At 33.5% G+C, this 20,533-nt stretch overlaps 3 protein-coding genes across 3 annotated transcripts; 1 reads left to right on the top strand and 2 right to left on the bottom strand.

Annotated features, from left to right (window-relative positions):
- Positions 1 to 3,144: 3,144 nt before the first annotated feature.
- On the top strand, positions 3,145 to 7,072 carry LOC129951205 (protein farnesyltransferase/geranylgeranyltransferase type-1 subunit alpha). Its single transcript, XM_056063247.1, has 4 exons — positions 3,145 to 3,423; positions 3,514 to 3,637; positions 6,035 to 6,265; positions 6,354 to 7,072. Exons 1-4 carry the CDS (start codon positions 3,288 to 3,290, stop codon positions 6,841 to 6,843), a joined length of 981 nt encoding a protein of 326 aa, XP_055919222.1. The 5' UTR covers positions 3,145 to 3,287; the 3' UTR covers positions 6,844 to 7,072.
- A 1,229-nt stretch (positions 7,073 to 8,301) lies between these two features.
- Positions 8,302 to 18,230, bottom strand: LOC129950722 (uncharacterized). The gene is made up of 10 exons (XM_056062645.1): positions 17,869 to 18,230; positions 16,979 to 17,635; positions 16,736 to 16,913; positions 12,587 to 12,800; positions 11,200 to 11,403; positions 9,995 to 10,046; positions 9,610 to 9,936; positions 9,312 to 9,554; positions 9,055 to 9,229; positions 8,302 to 8,519 (listed from the first exon to the last, which is right to left on the bottom strand). Exons 2-10 carry the CDS (start codon positions 17,621 to 17,623, stop codon positions 8,302 to 8,304), a joined length of 2,256 nt encoding a protein of 751 aa, XP_055918620.1. The 5' UTR covers positions 17,624 to 17,635; positions 17,869 to 18,230.
- Positions 9,369 to 10,335, bottom strand: LOC129951206 (uncharacterized). Its single transcript, XM_056063248.1, has 2 exons — positions 10,204 to 10,335; positions 9,369 to 9,936 (listed from the first exon to the last, which is right to left on the bottom strand). Exons 1-2 carry the CDS (start codon positions 10,204 to 10,206, stop codon positions 9,466 to 9,468), a joined length of 474 nt encoding a protein of 157 aa, XP_055919223.1. The 5' UTR covers positions 10,207 to 10,335; the 3' UTR covers positions 9,369 to 9,465.
- Positions 18,231 to 20,533: the final 2,303 nt, after the last annotated feature.

Consider the following 20,533-nt stretch of genomic DNA (forward strand, 5'->3'; position numbering starts at 1 on the left):
ATCGTGAAGAAAAAAGCACAAGCCCCACGAAACGTCAATTGTACCTTAACGAGTTACTAAAAGTAGGAACTTAAAATAGAAACATTTGCGATCTATTAAGGATAGCAGTCAATTGGTCGGCAAGGTGACCACCAACTTCGAAATTTGAAAAATAGATTTGATGTTATAAATTCCGAAAAGTTCCGTAGCTTTTATAAATTGTTCTCTTCGATTAATTCCCAAAAATGTCAAATTCTAACAATAATTTGATCGTAGTTGTTATTCAAAAGTACACTTTATCACTTTAATATTTATTTAACAGTGCAAATTAAAATACTATAATGCAACACAGGTTGTCAAAATTGAATGTGTCGGAAATTATGACTGGCAGCTCCTTTAATTTCGAATTGACAGCTGAACAAAAACAAATTATTTTCATTTTGAATAGTTTTTCTTAATATTTGTAAGTGTCATCTAATGAAATTTGACACTTAAGAACTAAGCCATTACTTAAAATTGAACATACATGGTTCATACACACATTGAAATTGCGAAAATTCATTAAAAAAATTTAACATTCTGGGCCAAAAATAGTGAAAGTGGTAGATAAATTTAAGTTAGTGATTTGAACCGGGTTTGTTGATTTTGTGACGTGACCCATGTTACACAGTATTTTGCATAAGGACATAGGTTTTAAGGCTTTAAAAATGTAGTTAAAACAAGGAGCATAAGCTGTTTTATCTATGAACGTCGTTTCTTCGCTTATAAAGTCTTTGACATGCATCAAAACAATACGGGTTTTCATGTATTGTGGCCAAGAACTTAGCTTTATATTAAAAATAAGGGTTATTTCAAAATTTTAAAAACTATTTCGGACAAGTAGCCTAGCCACCGCAAATAAATTGGTAATTGGGGTAGTATGCTATCAATTACTTTTTTAAGGCACCAATCGGCTTGGGCTTATCTACGTCAACAAGCTTCTTTACATAGGTATTAAATGGCAAGATATTTGCGGTATCTTCCCATGCAGGCCCACGACGCGAGATAATGCGCTCATCAACAATTTCCTTCAATAAAGTGATTGTTTCGTTTGCCTTGGCCTGCATAGAAGATCGTTTGTTCGGGTTTTATTATAGGTGGGCCATATCTTCCTAGATATAATGCAGTTGGGTAAATTGCTCCACCTTCGGTTTGATTCAGTTTGGTAGATAGAACAGATTTTACCCTTCATAGCACAAGCAGGCAAGAGGAATGTTAACCATTTCCGCAAGTGAGCTATGAAGGGCCGATCCTTGCCTGGATAGCTTGTCAGCCCGTTCATTTCCCACGATACCACAATGGCCCGGAACCCAGATTAGGGTGATACCGAGGTTAATATTAAGGCTCGAAAGCTCATCACGACATTGCTGGACCGATTTAGATGAGGATATGGCCGAGTTAATGGCTTTGACAGCTGCCTGACTGTCTGTAAAGATAGCCGCATTTCGGTTTTGGTTTGGGCTTTGTTTAAGTATCTTACATGTCTCCCTTATTGCCAGCAGTTCAGCCTGAAAAACGCTAGCAAAGTCAGGAAGCCTAAAGGATTTAGCTACATTTAGCAACTCCACACTCCATCGGTCAGTAAAGGTGGTTGTGTCGAAACCTATCGACACGATGTCATCCTCTTCTCTGGATGAGAAAATTACCTTAAAACCCTTACTAAGGCTTAACTTCATCATAACTCCCTTCCGTTCCGTTAAAGTCATACTTTCTTAAATTTTGTTTTGACTTTGAAAATCCTGAAATATAAGTTTTTTGTTTGCATACGAAAATATACCTATAGCAACTGAATTAAACATCGCCAATAAAAAGTAATTTTTAAAATAAAATGCATACAATCGCTGTTTCTTTATATTTATAGTTTTTTCTTTGAAGAAAATGAAAACAACGTACCTTTTATAATTAGGTATTATTCTAAATTAAAAAGTATCTGAGACGTATCAAACAAGAATTTTTGGTTGATATGAAAATTGATGTGTATTTATTGTTTTTTTTTTTTTTTTTTTGATATCCGTAATACCAACTATATCAAAAAATCATTCACAATAATGATAAAATTCACAGTTCGTCAACAAAGTTGATAGCCATAATACCAATGCATCAAAAATATTGTTATGTATCAAGTAGCTAGTTGATAATTGATAGCTAAAATAGAGCTATACATTTATTATGAAATGACTAGCTTAACTGAACATAAATCAAGTGACAGCTGTCAAAAAACTTCCGATAAAAGTATTGCCAGATTGAAAATTAGTATGTGGTTTTGAATTTTAGCATGTTGGGGCTTAAAAAATTTAACAATAATTGTTTAAAAGCCTTTTCATCCTTAGCGTATCCCTTCATGGTACGATTTTTGGGACGACGATGTAATTCGGCCTTACTTATTTGAAATACAGCTCAAACAGAACGTTTTCAGAAAGCAAAGCTACCCTCCGGTCAGCTTTCGGCGTACTATTAACCCAGTTCTATAAGTGAAGGCAACTCTTTTTTTAAGCAACTTTCAACAAAATGAGCAGTAGCAGTGGATGGCGTTAATAAAAACAGCTTTGTTTGTTTATTTTCTATTCTGTTTTGACGTTTGGCCGTCGAGTTCCTTGTACAAATCTACAACTTAAATTTGACAGTCACGTTCTATTTTTACAACTGGCATTAATCGCTTCCTGTTTGAACTACAACGCATAATTATATAGAACCCAGAGAACGTGAATTGCAAAATTGTTACCAGGCCTTTAATAATGATTGCTTCTTATTGCATTGTGGATAGCATTTATTTCAAAAGCAATGAAAACATAACAATGGGTGTAAATACCATATAATAATCAATTGCAGTCGTTTGGAATTTTTATGTCAGAGTAGATTTCTACTATTTATTTTTACTAATAATTCGATTAACATACATTCAGTAACTTAAAATTTCAACTCTAGAAAAATTATTGTTCAATTAATGTTTGATCGTATTATTCCGAATTCAATTTAAAACCTAACGCCACCGTCTATCACATTGTACATTCGCCTTAATAAATTAACATTTGCGAACACATCCCTCAATGGAACTTCCATTTTCCAATGAATAAAACATCAAAATCAGCTGTTGTGTCGTGCGTCAAATTTGACACATCCAATTGTGAAGGTTTTCTTCTTGGTTCTCGCACTCCCTGCTTCCGAAACCGAAACGAACAAGAAAAGAAATCACAAGTTCAAAATCAAGATTAAAAGTTGTTTTTAGAGAATCATCTTTTTCCATTAATAAAATATAATAAATATTAAAAATGAGTGATAGCTCAGATGATGATCTTTATCCCGAATGGGTTCCATATAGCAAAAGAAAAGAATGGGCCGATGTAACACCACTCGCCCAAGACGATGGAGACTATCCTGTCGTTGCCATTGCCTACAGTCCAAAATGTAACTTTTAGCTTTTTATTTTTCTCTATGTTTCTTCATTTAATTGAATTCAATTAATAAAAACATTCATATTTTTGTGTTTGTTTTCAGTTCGAGAAGTTTATGATTATTTCCGTGCCATTCTTGCTAAAAAAGAGAAATCACTGAGGGCTCTCGGACTCATAAAAGATGCCCTTCGACTCAATCCGGCTAATTACACAGTTTGGCAGTACAGGTACATAAATAATTTGCATTTCTTTCTCTTTATTAAGTCTTAATTTATGATAACGTCGTGGTTTTATTTATTAACAAACAAAATAAGACTTGGCAAAGATTGTGATATATTTTGTTCATTTAAATTTGCTGGCACCGCACCGAACCACAACGCAATGCTTCATCAGGTGTTTTAGATTGATTTAAAATTTAAATAAGAAAACTTGTTTTGCAGCACCCAAAACGCAAGTGGTGCGGAAGAGATGACTAAGAAAGGGAAACAAAATAAACATTATTTTCTGCGGCATTCCATTTGATTCTTAAGCAAATATAGGTTTATGCTCTAAATTTCATATTACAGGGGCTCTAGTTGTTTTGTTTTTTTTTTTTTTTTTGTAGTTCAGTAGCTTGGTTAATGGTTTTCTTAAAAACTCATGAAATATGATGAGAGTGAGTCATGTTTACTTTATCTGCTTTCAGTTATAAAAATTCAATTGTTATCAAAATGGTTCCAAAATTAAACTGACTCAAAACAGATAAAATTGTTCAAACTTAAATTAAAGAAATTAAAGGATTTTGATGTTTTGCAAAGATTTGATACATACCCAATTCTTTAAATCTTGAAATCCTTATAACATCTTAAAAACAAAATCATTTGCTTAGAGTTTCAGACTTTACATCAAAGCACGTGAAAGTCCGTTTTTAAATTAAAAAACCAACACAAATTCTTGGTTGGTTATATTTGGTATTAATTTAATTTTAATATTCTAGTCTCGTGGTAAATAATTGTATATGATGATATGAATATTATAGTCTCATGGTAAATAATTTTATATGATGCTCAATTTAAACAATTTAATAACTTTGAAGATTTTATTCAATCTTTTTTTTAATATATCTGAGAAAAACCCGCATGTACATGTTTTTAAAGAGGTAGCATTATCTCGAATCTCGATGCAAGATTCAATTAAAGACGAATAACATAGCAAAGACCTCATTTAAACCACTGGTTGTAAATGTTTATTGTGGAATTAGGGTGTCGATAACAATACAATTTAAAACAAGCAAGATTATTAGAAATAATTTGAGCGCGAAAACAATTTGTTTATTTGATTTAATAGATTCCAGCTGTTGAGCTGTTGAGAACATAAATCTACCAATTAAATATTAAGTTTTCTCAAAAAGAATTTGTTTACAAATTTTATATTTGTACTATTTTAGTTAGTATTGTTGCAATATTAGATAAGGTCACTGATATATGTGTTTACCTGCACAAACAGTCTTTTGAACCACTACAGAACCTACAAAAGGCACTGATCACAATCAAAAGGCTATTGAGGTATCTTTTTCACCTTACAGTGGGCACTTAAGAGATCTAAACATTTCTTAAGAAGGATATGATGATCCATTCCATCAACTGTAGATTGACAATGAAGGCCCTTTTTACCGACTAGCACGAAGTTACAATTGCTATATCGAAGGGAAAGTACTTTGGTTAGTAGCATACACAAACTTATATGAAAAATATGGTCAAAAGAAAGCATAACCGATTAATGGAAACCCAGTGCTGTTTGCCCGATACTTAAAAAAGGAGACAAACTGCACAAACAATTAAGTATACAAAATCTTCTCTGCAGTAATATGAGAACTTCTTTAGCGGATCCTCAACAACCTGCTAGGTCCTTATCACAGTGGCTTAGACCAAAAAATCCGCAGTGGGTAAAATATTCAGATTACGACAAATCTTGGAAAAACTCGTCTGTATGTTTGTGCAGAATGATCAGGGAAAATTTGCGCTACTCTGTAAAGTTTGGAAATAATTTACTGAACTTTTCCATGTCAAAAAATGCTTTAGCCAAGGTTATGTGTTTTCCTTATCATCGTCCTTTAAAAAGTCTGTCCAATTGGTTTTAAATTCTATTGACATTGAAATAATCGGAGGAACTCAGCGTCGGAGGAAACGTCTCAGGTGTAACTTTGAGGTAAAGACTTTAAAGATTTTGTCTGCTTGGTCTAAATGGCGTTCTAGCTAGTTCAAGTCTAATAAAAAGAAGAAGTAAGTTGTAAAATTTTAAGATGATCGGCTTGGTTCTTGTTTTGTCTCCGTATTTTCCTCGTACATTCAGACCATTTCAAGGTTGATACCATGTTATTTTCGCTGATTTTAGAATGCAGACTGTTTTAGACCACTCCCGAAACATTTCTACACATTTACAGTTTACAATTTAGATTTCTTTTTCTTCTGCCATTGTAATGTTTCTCCTGCTTTGCAATTTATTTAAAATTTTAACCAATGATTTTTTTTGATAATATCATTAAAAATATTTAATTTTGTACTATTTTTAAATGAAATAAAAATATGATCTTGTGAATAAAATACAAATTCTCACTTTAATAAATCTCTTCTTTTTTTTGGCAGAAGAGAATGCCTAAAAGATTTAAATATAAATCTGTACGATGAACTGGATTACATTGAGTTTGTGATTCGCGACAACCCTAAAAACTATCAAGTATGGCATCATCGTCGAGTAATCGTTGAGATTCTCATGGACCCCTCCAATGAACTCGGTCTTACCGAGGCTGTTCTTAATATGGATGCAAAGAACTACCATGCATGGCAACATCGTCAATGGGTTATCCGAACATATGAGTAAGTACTAACATCCTTTTGTATTTTTAATAAGTACCTATTCCTTACTTTTTATTCCATATCTAAAACTTAATTTTTCTATTCATAGCTTATATGAAAATGAACTCACCTACGTTGATAAGCTTATTGCTGAAGATATTCGCAACAATTCCGCCTGGAACCAACGATTCTTCGTTCTCCGTCATTTCGGATTTACTCCCGAAGTTATTCAACGTGAATTACAATACACTATGAATCGCATAAGAGTCGTTAAAAATAACGAAAGTGCATGGAACTTTTTGCGTGGCCTCTTAAAACAGAGCGATGGAACTTTAGGTCAACACTCAGAAGTTGTTGATTTTATTGTTGAACTCTATGCCAATGGTTCAAGATCTCCATATTTGGTTGCCTTCCTAATTGAGTTGTACGAAGAAAAATGCCTTCAAAGTGTCGATGATACTAGCGAACAAGAAACCTATGCAAAGAAAGTTTATTCTTTGTGTGACGATATGTCGAAGAAACACGATATCATACGTCGAAAATACTGGCAATACATTGCAGAGAGACTACATGCTAAATTAGAAGGAAGGACGCCTTAAAAGTCATTCGATTTGTATTCAGAGAGAAAAGAAAATTGCTTGTCTTTTTTGTCTTCATTTTTTTTATTAAATTTTTGAATGGATTAAATAGCATTTAAGATTACAAATAATATTAATATCTATATACACAGTTATTTCTACAAAAATAAAGATGTTTTTTTTAGTTTTAAACAAACAGAAAAACTAATGGACTAAATAAAAATCTTGTTGTCATTTAGTAAATAATTAATTGAATTTGGTTTTGTATTCAAGATTAAAGATAACAGGAGTTGAATTTTTTCAATATGCTGGCAACTCAAATTTTGTATAGATGTTGTCCGTTAAAGATGTTTTAAGAGTTTATTGATTTAAAGTTGTACGTAGGATGGTTCTTTGGATGGACAAAGTTATTATACGACTAAATTAGGCGATTAAAAAAGGTTATTAAGGACGATTTCGGCCTTTAAATTTTACGGTTTTAATAAACTTCAAAATTTTAATATTTGAATACAGTTTTTCAGTTGTAAGCTTAACTTCATTAAAAAATCAATCATCACACTTGGTCATTTAACATAAAGTTAAACTTTTAACCTAAATCGAACAAATTATTTTTTTTTCATCGTTTGATTATTTAACTTTACAAAAATCCAAACTTTTGAGATAATCTTATTATATCCCGTATTCTTGTCAGCAACCTTGGTGATGAAGGAAAATGCAGAGCTTTTATATCCATTTCATCAGATAAATTTGTATCTTCGATAAAAATTACTTTCGATATAAATATTGCACGAGGAATTTGTACTAGAGCAGCATTTTTAACTTCTTCAAGAAATCTGAGAAAAATAAAGAATTACAAACATACATAATTGCAATAGACCAGAAGTGCGAAGTATAACTTGTAAACCGAATTTTGTACATAAATGTCATATAGAAAACAATAATATTCAAGTACACCGGCACTTTTATGAGACGTGTTAATAATAAAGTTCCAAAAGAGTTAAATCCCACTGGACAAAATGTTCTAATCCACATTACATTTTTAAGTGGGATTTAGTTCGAAGATAAGGAGTTAAATAAGTCGGTTATTGGTACATTCAACGAAATCCCAGCTTAAATTCTACAATGAAATATTGGGAGTTCATTTTTGTTTCACTTTATATTATTTATGTTTCCAGTTTTCGAACGTGAACACAATTTTAAAGGAAATTTTACTCAAGATCAATCGTTTTGGAATTTATTCATAACGAATTGAAATCCAGCCTATTTTACCTTTTACGTTTTTATTTTGAGATTTTTGTACATACATGGTTCGGATTGGCACTGAGTAACGTAAAATTATGGATTTAAGTTTATGTACAAACAATTTTTTTAATGTTTTTGGGAGCAAGTTAACTGAGAGTTAAGTCTTTTGGAAGTTGGTTTTTATGACCATTTAATAAGTTGGTGGTTTATAAATCAATTATAAAAACACCTTTATACTTACTTCTCATAAGAATATTCTTTGATGTCACACGACATATTTTCCAAACACGTAATAAATTTATCGTAGTAATACTTTAGAAGTGAGTGAAAGTTTTCTTCCAGAATATTGGTTTTTACACTGCTTAGTAATAGAAAAACCACATCGTGTGCCAGCGATGCGTACTGGCTTGTTTGGAAATCGATTATTTTTAACTTGTCCGGAGTTCCAGTGCTATCTAGAAACGAAATTTAAAACAAAAGCTTAAAGAGGCTGACGATTTACAGTGATGGAATACATATTTTATCAATGAAATACAAATCAAGATTCATTTATCCAACCCTTACCCCAAAACCAAAGGTGTTTCCAGCTTGAAGTCAAGCAGTAGTTTTGGAGTGAAGACTGGAGAAAGTAGTTTTTGGCAACATTTTTAATTCGATAAATCAGAACGATTACAATAACTTTCTTTTGGAAGTTGAAAATATTTTGAAAGACTGAATTTATGGCTAACAAAATATGTTTGGGCCAAATGTTGTTAACACTTACTTCTGCATTTAATATTTTTCACTTTTCCATTGTTTGATAATGAAATAAAATAAAATGTAACTGATCTTCATCAATATTTTCATTTTTTAAATTTAAAGCAGAATCCAATACATAAAAATTCTTATCCAATCGTTTTCTACCGAACTACGAAAACGTTTATCAAAATAGGTACATTTTGTGCATCAATTTAATAAATTATCAAGGTTAAGTGAGTTCTTTTTACATACCATAACGTATCATTATGTTATTGATCCACAAGTCAAAATGAGCAATTGTTGTAAAAAGATTCCTTTCTTTTCCTACACTAGAAATATGGTCATGAAAAGATTTGTCCAACTTTTCATATTGTGTTATTGCTTCTAAATCTTTATCTAAGGCCAATTTCACTTCTTTACACATTTGCTATAGATTTGTAAGGAAAGAAAGTTTTCAAAAATACTCATTAATTCATAATTGGTCAACATTTTTATGTTATCATTCTTACTCTTATTTCATATTGAACTTCTTCAAACAACAGAGACGATTCAAATTTTGGTAAAATATCTTTTTCAAAACCTTCCGGTTGCTTATTCCTTAGCGCTATGGGATAAGCATGATAACTTGCAAGATATTCCAACACAAGTCTTATGTGATCCAAATCAAATATATTCTTCCTGTTTCCAGTGGTTATAAGCACTGCATCGGAGATCCTCCAGCACCAAAACAGCATTACGATCGAGTTTTGTAGCTATTGGGTCCAATGATATTCGACAACCATAGAACTTGGCATATAGATCAATAACTTCATTTTCAGCTATTCCAGAATCGATTTGAAGTTGACGTATACTTGGTGATAAATCCAAATAAATTGCATTTTCTCTCAAAGATGTAACTTCCGGTTTAAATAAATTCCAAAGTTCCTTACTCGATAAAGGAGGTAATTTTGCTATCAGAGGTAATTTTTTGTATGAGCCATCAGAATTCTGAAGTTTAGCGCAAATTGCCAACATTATACTGCCGTAGTTTTCACCGGGTTTTGTAAGATATTTACTTGTAAACGATATCAATTTCTGGCCTCTTAAAAAAGGCTCAACAACTTGAGCCAGATTTAAAATTTCCGGTATTTTATCCTAAAAAAGCAAAAATATGTCAAAGGGGATCGTGAATTCACTCTATTTTTCCACCAACTGCAACTGATAATTTCTTTTTTTTTTTTAAAACCCGGCAATGAAGTGTATGGCTTTAATAAATATTTTTTTGTTTCAATTTTTAATTTTTAATGACTTAGAAATATGGAATCATGTCGTTTTCTAACTTCCTTTGCACAAATTTCAAAAAGAGTTAGGAACAAAGAGTAAGCATTTTTTATAGGAAATAAGTTTATTTTTTCAATTTACCATATTGGATTGAAATTAAGTTTTTATCATAGGAATGGAAAAACAAAAGTGCTTCCTTAAGAAATTACTAAATACTTATGAACCACTCGTAGCTAACTGAAATTGCTATTTTCAACAACAAACATTTTATTAATTTTTTATAACCTCTATTCACATATTAAAGTTTAAAAATAATAGACATACAAAACAAAGTATATCAATTGAACCTTAACATGCAATATTTATAATATTAGGAATTTTAATTGATTATGGAGGTAAATTGTTATTTTTTATTAGAAAAATGTGTTAAAACGATTTAATATTACAATAATAATAAGACCACGTAAATACTTCAGCAATAAAATGTAATTTATTTAAAACATTTTTTTTTTGGTAATTTTCAATTTTCTCAAGAACTAGAAGTTATAAAATCATCTAGTTTTCAGTTTTTGATCATAAACAAATAAGAGCAATAAATTTTAAATCAAAAACAATAGTAGAAAATCTTGAAGTATTGAAAAATTACACTTTAAACCTTTTTAACTTTTTTTACTTAAATTTTGAGTTTAAAATTATTTTTCTTTAAAAACTACACATAGTTTTGACTTGATTTAAGAACTGGCTAATAGAACAGAATGTTGGCTTTAAACTATTTTTTTTTAAATTTTAAGTAATAATTTTTTTAAATTGCTCCTCCCTCCTAAACGGGAGGAGATATGCTTATTTTAACTGTTCTAAAAAATTCCGTTATAATATCTTGTCGCCTAAGTTATCGTATTCTTGCCAGACTTCAAATTTTAAATTTATTATTCAAGCCGTTTACAAGTTTTATTTAAAATTTCTTATTGGTTCCTGAATGGGTGGTTTTTGGATTTTTAGCTCCCAAAAGTTAAAAATAATGCACACGGAGAATGGAAAATAGTTTTTTTTATTTTATGATTGTAAAAATATTAACATTTAGTTTTTGTAAAATAAATAGGTTTAAGTTATTGTTTATGTTGGTACAGAAAAAACTACCAAAAAAAGCCAAACTTTTGTGAAATCTTCACGATGTCTCGTAGTTTTTGTAGCAAGGCTTCAGATGCTGGTGAATTAAATGTATCCGTGTCACAATCCTTTATATCTGATGGAAGATTTTTGTCGTCAGCAAGTAATACTCTTGACATATGCAATGCATGAGGGATTTGTATTGGAGCAATTTGATGCAGTTCTTCTATGAATCTGTAAAAGTTTAAATTCATAAGTGTATGTTAATAAAAGGTAGAACGTAGATATTTTTCATGATTCGTATAAAAATAATATAATTTTGAAATTCTGATAATATTTTTGCCCATAATTTATTTTTTCGTTTGCTTCGAAGTTGAATTAACAATTGTGAATTTCAATAAAACTGAATATGATTTTTCGGTCAAAATTCAACAATTTCCGAACGAATTTTAGTGCCGAATTGGAATTATATGTTGCTGAAACTTTGAGTTACTACATAGTATCCAATTGGCCAGCTGTCAAGTTATTGGAAATTTTCTGGAAAGTCGATCAAGTCTTGGACCTTCTACACGTATAGTATAGTGAAATAAAGTTACCAAGAATTCAGTCAAATTTGAACCTGTCCAATATCAATATTAATTGACAGTTGTATACATTAAAATGACAGCCTAAGGTTAAATAGTATTGGGCAGTTTTAGCCAGCATAAGAGACTTCAGTTGCAATCAACTGCATTTGAATGTTCGTTTTTAAGTACACTTCATTTGAGAGTTAGGTAGATTTTGTATGCCTATAGCTTTCCAGGCTTCTTTCCAATAAAGTTGCCTTAATTGGAAGCCAATTTTTTGACAGCTGGCCACTCTGATAATAGAAACTTGACTTGCTTACAACTTTCTTATTGGGCAGGTTCAGACAACATAAGGGACTTTATTTGCAGTAAACTGCATTCTTTGAGCGTACATTTTGACCAAGTCAACTAGTTAGAAACCCTTTTACACAAAATATTAAAATAATATTATTATTATTATTACAAAACATGATCGATTGTCAATCTGACATAAGTTGACTTGACTTGATAGTTACGAGTAGGGAGATTTTTCTTGACTAACTTTCCAGTCAAGTTTCCAATAAAGTTGCCTTAATTGGAAGGCAATTAGTTTTTGGCAGCTGGGCAATCAGATGCTTAAAACTTGCATTTCTTTCAAGTCCCTTATGTTATCTGAATTCTGAATTTATAAGTATGTTTTTTTTTTTCATTTTCTATTGGTATTCATAATAATTTTGATGTTTCTACTCATAGGAAAACTGTAATCCATAATGCAAAATTTTAAACTGTCAAATAGGTTATTTTAATTCATATCAGAAACGGCCTTAATGTAATAAGAAGCTAAGGCTATATTTATTGAGTAAGATACTTACTTGCAATAACTGTAGTCTTCTGTGTTCACCGATAGTTTTTCTAGACATTCAATAAATTCAGCATAGTAATATTTTAGTAAATTATCAAAATGTTCAAATATAACATTCGTTTCAACACTAGTTAATAACAAAAATACTATATCATGCATCAATGATTCATACTGTGCTATTTGGAAGTCAACAATTTTCAATTTGCTCGGTTTACCATCTTCATCTATAAAGAAATCAATATACAAATTTTTAGTATTTTGGAAATCACAAAACAAGAATGATACAAAAATTTAGAAACATTTCTACTAAAGATTTTATTCCAACTATTCTTAAAATGTTGGTACCTTCCGAAAAAGTCACTAAGCCAAAAATGTAAGTTAATAATGTTTTTGAACGAAAAACAATTCTTAAAACCTTAATGAGAATTAAAGTAAAAAAGTTGTCTTTAAAAATAAAATATAAAAAATACTTACTTACTTACTTACTTAAGGTGGCGCTACAGTCCTGTGTGAACTAGGGCCTCACCGAACAAACTTCTCCATCTAGCTCGGTCCCTAGCTAGATGTCTCCAGTTTCGCGCTCCAAGTTGGGTGAGGTCACCTTCCACTTGTGCGCGCCACCTGATTCGCGGTCTTCCTCTACTGCGCTGTCCTGTGGGTGCGGATTCGAAGACTTTCCGGGCCGGAGCATTGGTTTCCATGCGCTCTACGTGACCCAGCCATCTTAGTCGTTGGACTTTTACTCTTCTTGCTAAGTCTACGTCGCTGTACAGCCCGTACAGTTCGTCGTTCCATCTTCTCCTCCACTCCCCTTCGATGCATACGGGACCGTAGATCACACGAAGAACTTTTCTCTCGAAGCGACCCAAGGTGCTTTCATCCGCTTTTGTCATGGTCCATGCTTCTGCACCGTATAGCAGGACGGGGATGATAAGGGTCTTATATAGCAACACTTTGGTCCCTCGAGAGAGGACATTACTACTCAATTGCTTTCTTAGTCCAAAGAAACAGCGGTTAGCAAGAGTTATTCTGCGTTTGATCTCAGCGCTGGTGTTGTTTTCTGCGTTTATAGCGGAGCCTAGGTAGACGAAGTCCTTGACTACCTCAAAGGTACGTCTGTCGATTGTGACGTTTTGACGAAAACGTCGGTGTTGTATGTCCTTTCTAGACGACAGCATGTACTTTGTTTTGCCCTCATTAACCGTTAAACCCATTTTTGCCGCCTCTGCCTCAATACTCACAAAAGCCCCATTGACATCACGCTGAGTTCTTCCGATTATGTCAATGTCATCAGCATATGCCAGTAATTGGACAGACTTTTGAAAGATAGTGCCTCTAGTGTTGACGTGTGAGCTCTGCACTATTCTTTCAAGCACGATGTTAAAAAAATCGCATGACAGCGCATCACCTTGTCTAAAACCTTTTTTGACATCAAAAGGTTCTGTTAAGTTGTTTCCAACCTTTATGGAGCAGCGTGAATTCTCCATGGTCATCCTGCACAAACGGACGAGTTTGGCAGGGATGCCAAAACTAGACATGGCTCTATACAGCTCGTCCCTGTAGATGCTGTCATATGCGGCCTTGAAATCGATGAAAAGATGGTGGGTGTCGATTTGGTGCTCTTGAGTTTTTTCCAGGATCTGCCGTAATGTGAATATTTGATCAACTGTGGACTTTCCTGGTCTAAAACCACACTGATAAGGACCTATCAGGTTGTTGACGATGGGCTTTAGACGTTCACATATTATGGCAGAGAAGATTTTATAGGCGATGTTAAGTAGACTTATTCCTCTATAGTTGGTGCAGTTTAGAGGGTCTCCTTTTTTCAGGATCGGGCAAACAATACTGAGGTTCCATTCATCGGGCATGTTTTCTTCCGACCATATCTTACAGATAAGTTGGTGCATGCTCCTAACCAACTTATCTCCAGCTGCTTTAAAGAGCTCGGCATTCAAGCCATCTGCTCCAGCGGCTTTATTAGACTTCAACTTAGATATGGCAATCTTTACTTCGTCTAAGTCGGGAGGACGGGATTGTTGGCTTTCGTCGTCTATATCGAATGGGTCATCCTGCCTGACAGCGGGATTCAGTTCTTCGTCTCCGTTATACAGTCTGCAGAAGTGGTCCTTCCATATCCTCAGCATTGACTGCGGTTCCACTATGATGTTTCCACTTTCGTCTTTGCAGCCTTCGGTTCTAGGTTTATGTACCTGTGAATTTCGTTTCACCTGTTCATAAAACTTTCGAACCTCATTCCTGCTTTTATACCTCTCAACATCTTCGACCGCACGCTTTTCATGCCCTCTCTTTTTCCTTCTGAAAAGTCGGCGTTCCTCTCGCCTCTTCTGCTCATAGAGCTCACGAGCAGCTCTCGTCCTTCTATGCAGCGCCGCTTTGCGTGCCTGTTGTTTGGCTGCATTTGCCTGCCGACATTCCTCATCAAACCAGGGGTTCCTTGTTGGTGGCTGTTTGAAACCCAGCACATCAGAGGCGGCTTCTCTGATTGCATCTTGGCAATGTTGCCACTGGTTTTCGATACATTGTGTTGGCGGCAGAGAACTTCGAGAGAGGTTACTTGTCACTCGGTCGGAAAAGGATTTGGCGATCTCTGGCGATTGTAGCCGTTCGACGTTGTATCTTCTCCCAGCACCTCCCTGTTTTGCCTTGGGTCTGGAAATCCGAAGTGCTACCTTGGCTACAACGAGGTAGTGGTCCGAGTCGATGTTAGCTCCTCGGAAAGTTCGTACATCCATAATGCTGGAAGCGTGTCTGGCGTCGATCGCAATATGGTCAATCTGGTTGACGGTAGATTGATCTGGAGAAGTCCAAGTTCCTTTGTGGATGTTGAGGTGTGGAAAACGCGTACTGGCTACCATGACGTTTCGCCCCGCAGCAAAATCTATGAGCCTGAATCCATTATCGGAAGTGTTGTCGTGCAGGCTGTTCTTCCCTATTATTCCACCAAAGATGTCTTCCCTTCCTAGCTTGGCATTAAAATCGCCCAGGACTATTTTAATATCGTAGCTAGGGCACTGCTCATATGTTTTGTCTAAGAGCTCGAAGAACATATCTTTGGTGTTGTCGTCTTTCTCTTCTGTGGGGGCGTGCGCGCATATCAGGCTAATGTTGCCGAATTTAGCCTTGATGCGTATGGTCATGAGGCGCTCATTGATGCACCTATAGCTCAAGACTTCTTGCCTAAGTCTGGCTCCAATGACGAATCCGCATCCAAATAAGCGCTGTTGGTTTTCGTGGTAGCAGTCACCATAGTAAATATCGCAGTTTTTCATCCTCTTTTTGCCCGGCCCATCCCATCGTATTTCCTGGATGGCGGTGATATCTGCTTTATATCGTTCTAGGGCCTCCGCTAATTCTTCGGCCGCACGTGGTCTGTTAAGGGACCTAACATTCCACGTGCATATCCGAAGTTCGTTGTCCTTTATTCGTTTGCGTTGGTTGTCAACAGTAAATCCGTCCGTATCCGAGGCTTGTTGGTGCTTCGCAACTTTGAAAGCTTTTACGTGGCCAGGAAGTCACCCCGACGCACAACCTCCAACCTGGAGGGCCAGATCCTAAGTATAACTCCAAGGATGGGGAGCCGGATAAAACCGCTCCTTACAGGCCTGGGCTCCGAATAAGTCGAAGAAGCCCTATAAGGTGTTCACTAAGTAGTTCAACCTTACTGGAACTGTAGACGCCACCGTTGATTCCATCTCGGGAATTCCTCCGCTGCCGTCTGGATAAGGAGAGGTGCCTTAGTGGAAACACCTCTCCCCACCTCTCTCGTTTGCTGCCCCCAACAACTTTCCACTGGGGTTGGAACCCAATCTCCAGTTGAGGTACTAGGCACCCGATGTTCACCACGTGGAGGTGAGAGTAGGAGTTGATAGACAGAGGTTGGTTTTAAGAAAAAACCTATGGACGCTTGTGTCCTCTTGAATGCACATGTCTACCATTTGAACATCAAAAAAAATACATATTAAAAAAATACAATTAAAAATATTGCTTAAGGTCGTCGAAAAGTTCAATGTCGCAGTTTGTGTGTTTAAAAACATTTCTTTCTAACCAAAATAAAGTCTTTTAAATCGATCTATTTCCAATAACCTTGATGAATCAATATATGTAAATATCAACTTTAAGCATGTACTCGGATACGTACCATATAAAATCATGACGTTGTTAATCCACAAATCGTAATGAGCTATTGTTGTAAAGAGACCATCTTCACATGCCTCAGACTGACTCATATATTTTCGATAAAGTAAATCTAGTTCATTAACTTGGTCAAACGCTTTTACATCACCATTTAATGCAATACCAACTTCTTCCATCATTTGCTAAAAAAAATGTTCAATATAGTAAAACATTTAATTGGCAAACAATACTGAAGTGCAAATCTTACCTTTTTGAAAATATCACAAATTTGTGGATCCATATGTCCATTGATATCGTAACGAGCAAATTTATGTCGTATGATATCATCAAATTCACCAGGTCGTAATTTTCTCAGAGCAATTGGTAAAGCATGATATTTTGCGACATATTTCAAAACCATCCTAATACGATTATAATCAAACATAACTTGCCGTTTTCCTGCCCGATATCCATTGTTCTGAAGATTTTCCAACACCAAGACTGCATCACGATCGAGAGTGGTTGCATTTGGATTCAACGATATTCGACACCCATAAGATTTAGCGAAAATATCAACTATTTCGGATTCTGGAATTCCTTTATCGAACTGAAGTTGCAGCAAACTTTGTGATACATTTTCGTAAATTGCATTCTCTCTCAATGATGTTACTTCGGGATTGAAAATATTCCAAAAAATCTCACTCGTGAGTGGTGGCAATTTTGCCACCAGAGGGAGTTCTTCGATGGTTCCATCGATTCGGCGGATATTTGCTGAAATTGATAGCATCAAACTTCCATAATTATCCCCAGGCTTGGTGAGATAGCGGCTTGAATAGGATATCAATTGTCCACCATTCAAATGTGGATCAACCACTTTGGCAAGATTCTTGATTTCTGGCGGAGGATCACCCATGATATCTGATTTCTGGAACGAAAATCTTACTAGTTATAAAATTTAATTGATCAGGAAAATAAATGTCATCATTTTGTCTAAAATAATCGTAGATTTTGCTCATCATAATTATCATAACATACAAAACCGCTTAATGGCACGCAATGTCTTTTAATTACAAGTTTGATATACATGTGTGAAAAAATCTATTTAAAGATTTTAAATATTTTTGTTTGGCGAAATAAAGTATTATTACGGGTACTTACATAATTATTATATCTAAGCGTAAACAAATAATAACATCAAAATATACACGGCAAGTATCATAATATTGTATACAATCATAAACAACAACTAATAACATTATCCCGGAAACAAAAAATTAACAATAACCTAATACTTAATTAATTTCTATACTATTTTCTTTTCTAGCTATGTGAATGATATTTTAAGTACGAATTAAATTTCGGAAAAAAATTGATTGATGTCTGTCTTTTTATTTTTTAAATGTTCGTGTTACTCCAAAACAAATTAGATTTTGATGCCGTGACATCTCTACCAACATGTGCTGTTCATAAAACAATAATTATATCATTATTCTTTCATCATCAACGCAAATAATAAATTGGAATCGTAATATTTCTTTTGGTATAGTTTTCATTTATATTGAAGTGGGTTTGAGTTAAGTAAATAAAATATAATGTTTTGTATAAATAATTCCATATTTTATTACACTTTGTAACAAATTATATAATAAAAATAGTAAATACAAAAATTTGGTAGAGCAAATAAAAGTAATTCTATCTTTAGGAATATCAGGAAATACATGACCGAATCAAATGAAAATACTTTTAAATGTACTTATTTATATTAAAATTAAATTACAAATGAATTACTGAAATTCAGAAACTAGTTTTCTTTAAGTAATTTTAGGTTGAGAACCGTACCAATTATTATATACATAGTTAAAAAATTCCTACTTTAAATGACCCAAAGACTGATTTTACATTTTATTAAACTATGGCAATCTATAATTATGTTGTTTAAAGACAAATGACACACATCATCCAATGAAACGTATTTAATTGTATTGTATGGCCAAGAACTTAGCTTTATTATAAATTTAGGGTTTTCTATTATGTTTTACAATGGATAGCCTGCGCGGCTGGTTCCATTAAATTACAGCCGAGAGGCCCAATTTTGGACCACTTCTTGCAGAAATTGGGGCCGTAAGACAGCAATAACGCTCTGCGCCGAGCCGTCTCAAGGCGACAATCGTCTTGGACTTATCTGCATAAAACAAATGACTTCATTTAACCCCACAAAAAATAGCGGTGTTAAATAGCCACAGGCCCTCGACGCGAGATAATACGATCACCAAAAGATTCCTTCAAAACATTGATTGTTTTGTTATAAATTTACACGATTTGAAAACATTGTTTAAAAGTTTGTCTGTTAATTATAATAGTGCGAACCACAGTTACAGCCTATTAAAAAGACCAACTACGAAAAAAGTTTTACCGGTTCGAAAAGCACACGCTTAGAAAAAAAAAATAAAAGTCATGTCGCCTATGAATTCGAGGTTAAAAACAAAGCTTATTTATAAGACCAACATCATAACGCTACGGAAAAAATTCATCAGCCATATTTAAATCCCTTTTTTTCCAAAGACACAGCTGTTTGGCTTTTAAGTAGTGAACATTGAAAGTACTTCGCTGTGTACCATTAAACAAATGTTTGATTCTTTTACTAAAGTTTACTCAATAGCATCATTGAAAGAAAAGAATTGTTTGCATCTTATTTGGTTGGATGATATATTTTGTTTTAATTAATGAAAACTATTAGGTTCAGCAAAATTTAGACTTTCCTGTTGTTTTTTTAAATTTTTATAGTTTACCTTAGACAAACTTTCAATTTTCTTATTTTCAATCTCTAGTTCTAAATATTTATTCAGAACTATTACACAGGCCAACATCATCATTTAAAATTTAAGCACAAAGTTACTGTATACTTTCAGTTACTTTAAAAAGTTTACGTATATGCATATTTCCTGTTTAATTTGTATCTTTCAACATTAATGTAAAAATAATAAGCAAATTAACGGCATAAAGAAAAAAATTAATTCTCCATTTATTAAATCCAAAATCAAAATGCCTGGGCTTAGTTCTAAGCACATTGTAGAACCCGTTTATGTACTCTTGGCTGTCGGCATTGAATTATAAATAAGCGCACAGACTCACAAATGCACCGGCAAAAGTCGACGATGACGAAAAAGCGACTATTTTCTTACAAGAAAACTAAGAACAAGTCATTGCATGATGGTGAAATATATATGAAAAACTTACCAATTTTAGCTAGTTTTCCTTATATTTACACTAAATACTGAACGGTACAAAATAGTTATATAAATCCACTCATTCAAATCACACAGATAAATGAAACTGATTCATTATATTTCACACAATTTGGCTTTGATTAAATTGCAACAATACCGTATAATCTAATGCTTAAATGGAAAATTATCTGCCTAATCAAAGTCTTCATATCAATTTATTTATATTCAAATAAAATAGTATTTGCACATACGTCTACACTTTATCACTAACGTCGAGTCGTCGTCGATGAGAACCAAAATTCAATATGTATGTCAGCAATGCCAAATTTCATGGACACCTAATCTACATATAACTTTGCATTAAATCATAACATGGAGATTAAGAAATAAACTTTTAGAGACATGAACAGATAAATTCAATTATTTTCATTGTTCTTTTATTTGTATTCAATCAATCTTATTATGTTAAAATTTTTTGTCAATTTCCATTTTGTTCCAAAACTTAAATTGAATATCACAATCGGATTTTGTTTCTTGTAAAATACACTACTCACTTACTTAATTTAGCTAAAGTTAAACACTCCGATCGGTTTGAT

This window comes from Eupeodes corollae, chromosome 3 (assembly GCF_945859685.1).
Source record: "Eupeodes corollae chromosome 3, idEupCoro1.1, whole genome shotgun sequence".
Classification (NCBI taxonomy): Eukaryota; Metazoa; Arthropoda; class Insecta; order Diptera; family Syrphidae; genus Eupeodes; species Eupeodes corollae.

What these genes read in the sequence shown, in the direction of transcription:
- LOC129951205 (XM_056063247.1), top strand. Translation starts at nt 3,288, where the DNA reads ATGAGTGATAGCTCAGATGATGATCTTTATCCCGAATGGGTTCCATAT. An exon ending in TACACAGTTTGGCAGTACAG is followed by an intron (nt 3,638 to 6,034) that starts GTACATAAATAA and finishes TTTTTTTGGCAG; the next exon opens with AAGAGAATGCCTAAAAGATT. An exon ending in TGGGTTATCCGAACATATGA is followed by an intron (nt 6,266 to 6,353) that starts GTAAGTACTAAC and finishes TTCTATTCATAG; the next exon opens with CTTATATGAAAATGAACTCA.
- LOC129950722 (XM_056062645.1), bottom strand. Translation starts at nt 17,623, where the DNA reads ATGGGTGATCCTCCGCCAGAAATCAAGAATCTTGCCAAAGTGGTTGAT. An exon ending in CAACGTCATGATTTTATATG is followed by an intron (nt 12,801 to 16,735) that starts GTACGTATCCGA and finishes ATTTCTTTATAG; the next exon opens with ATGAAGATGGTAAACCGAGC. An exon ending in GAAGACTACAGTTATTGCAA is followed by an intron (nt 11,404 to 12,586) that starts GTAAGTATCTTA and finishes AAACTTTTACAG; the next exon opens with ATTCATAGAAGAACTGCATC.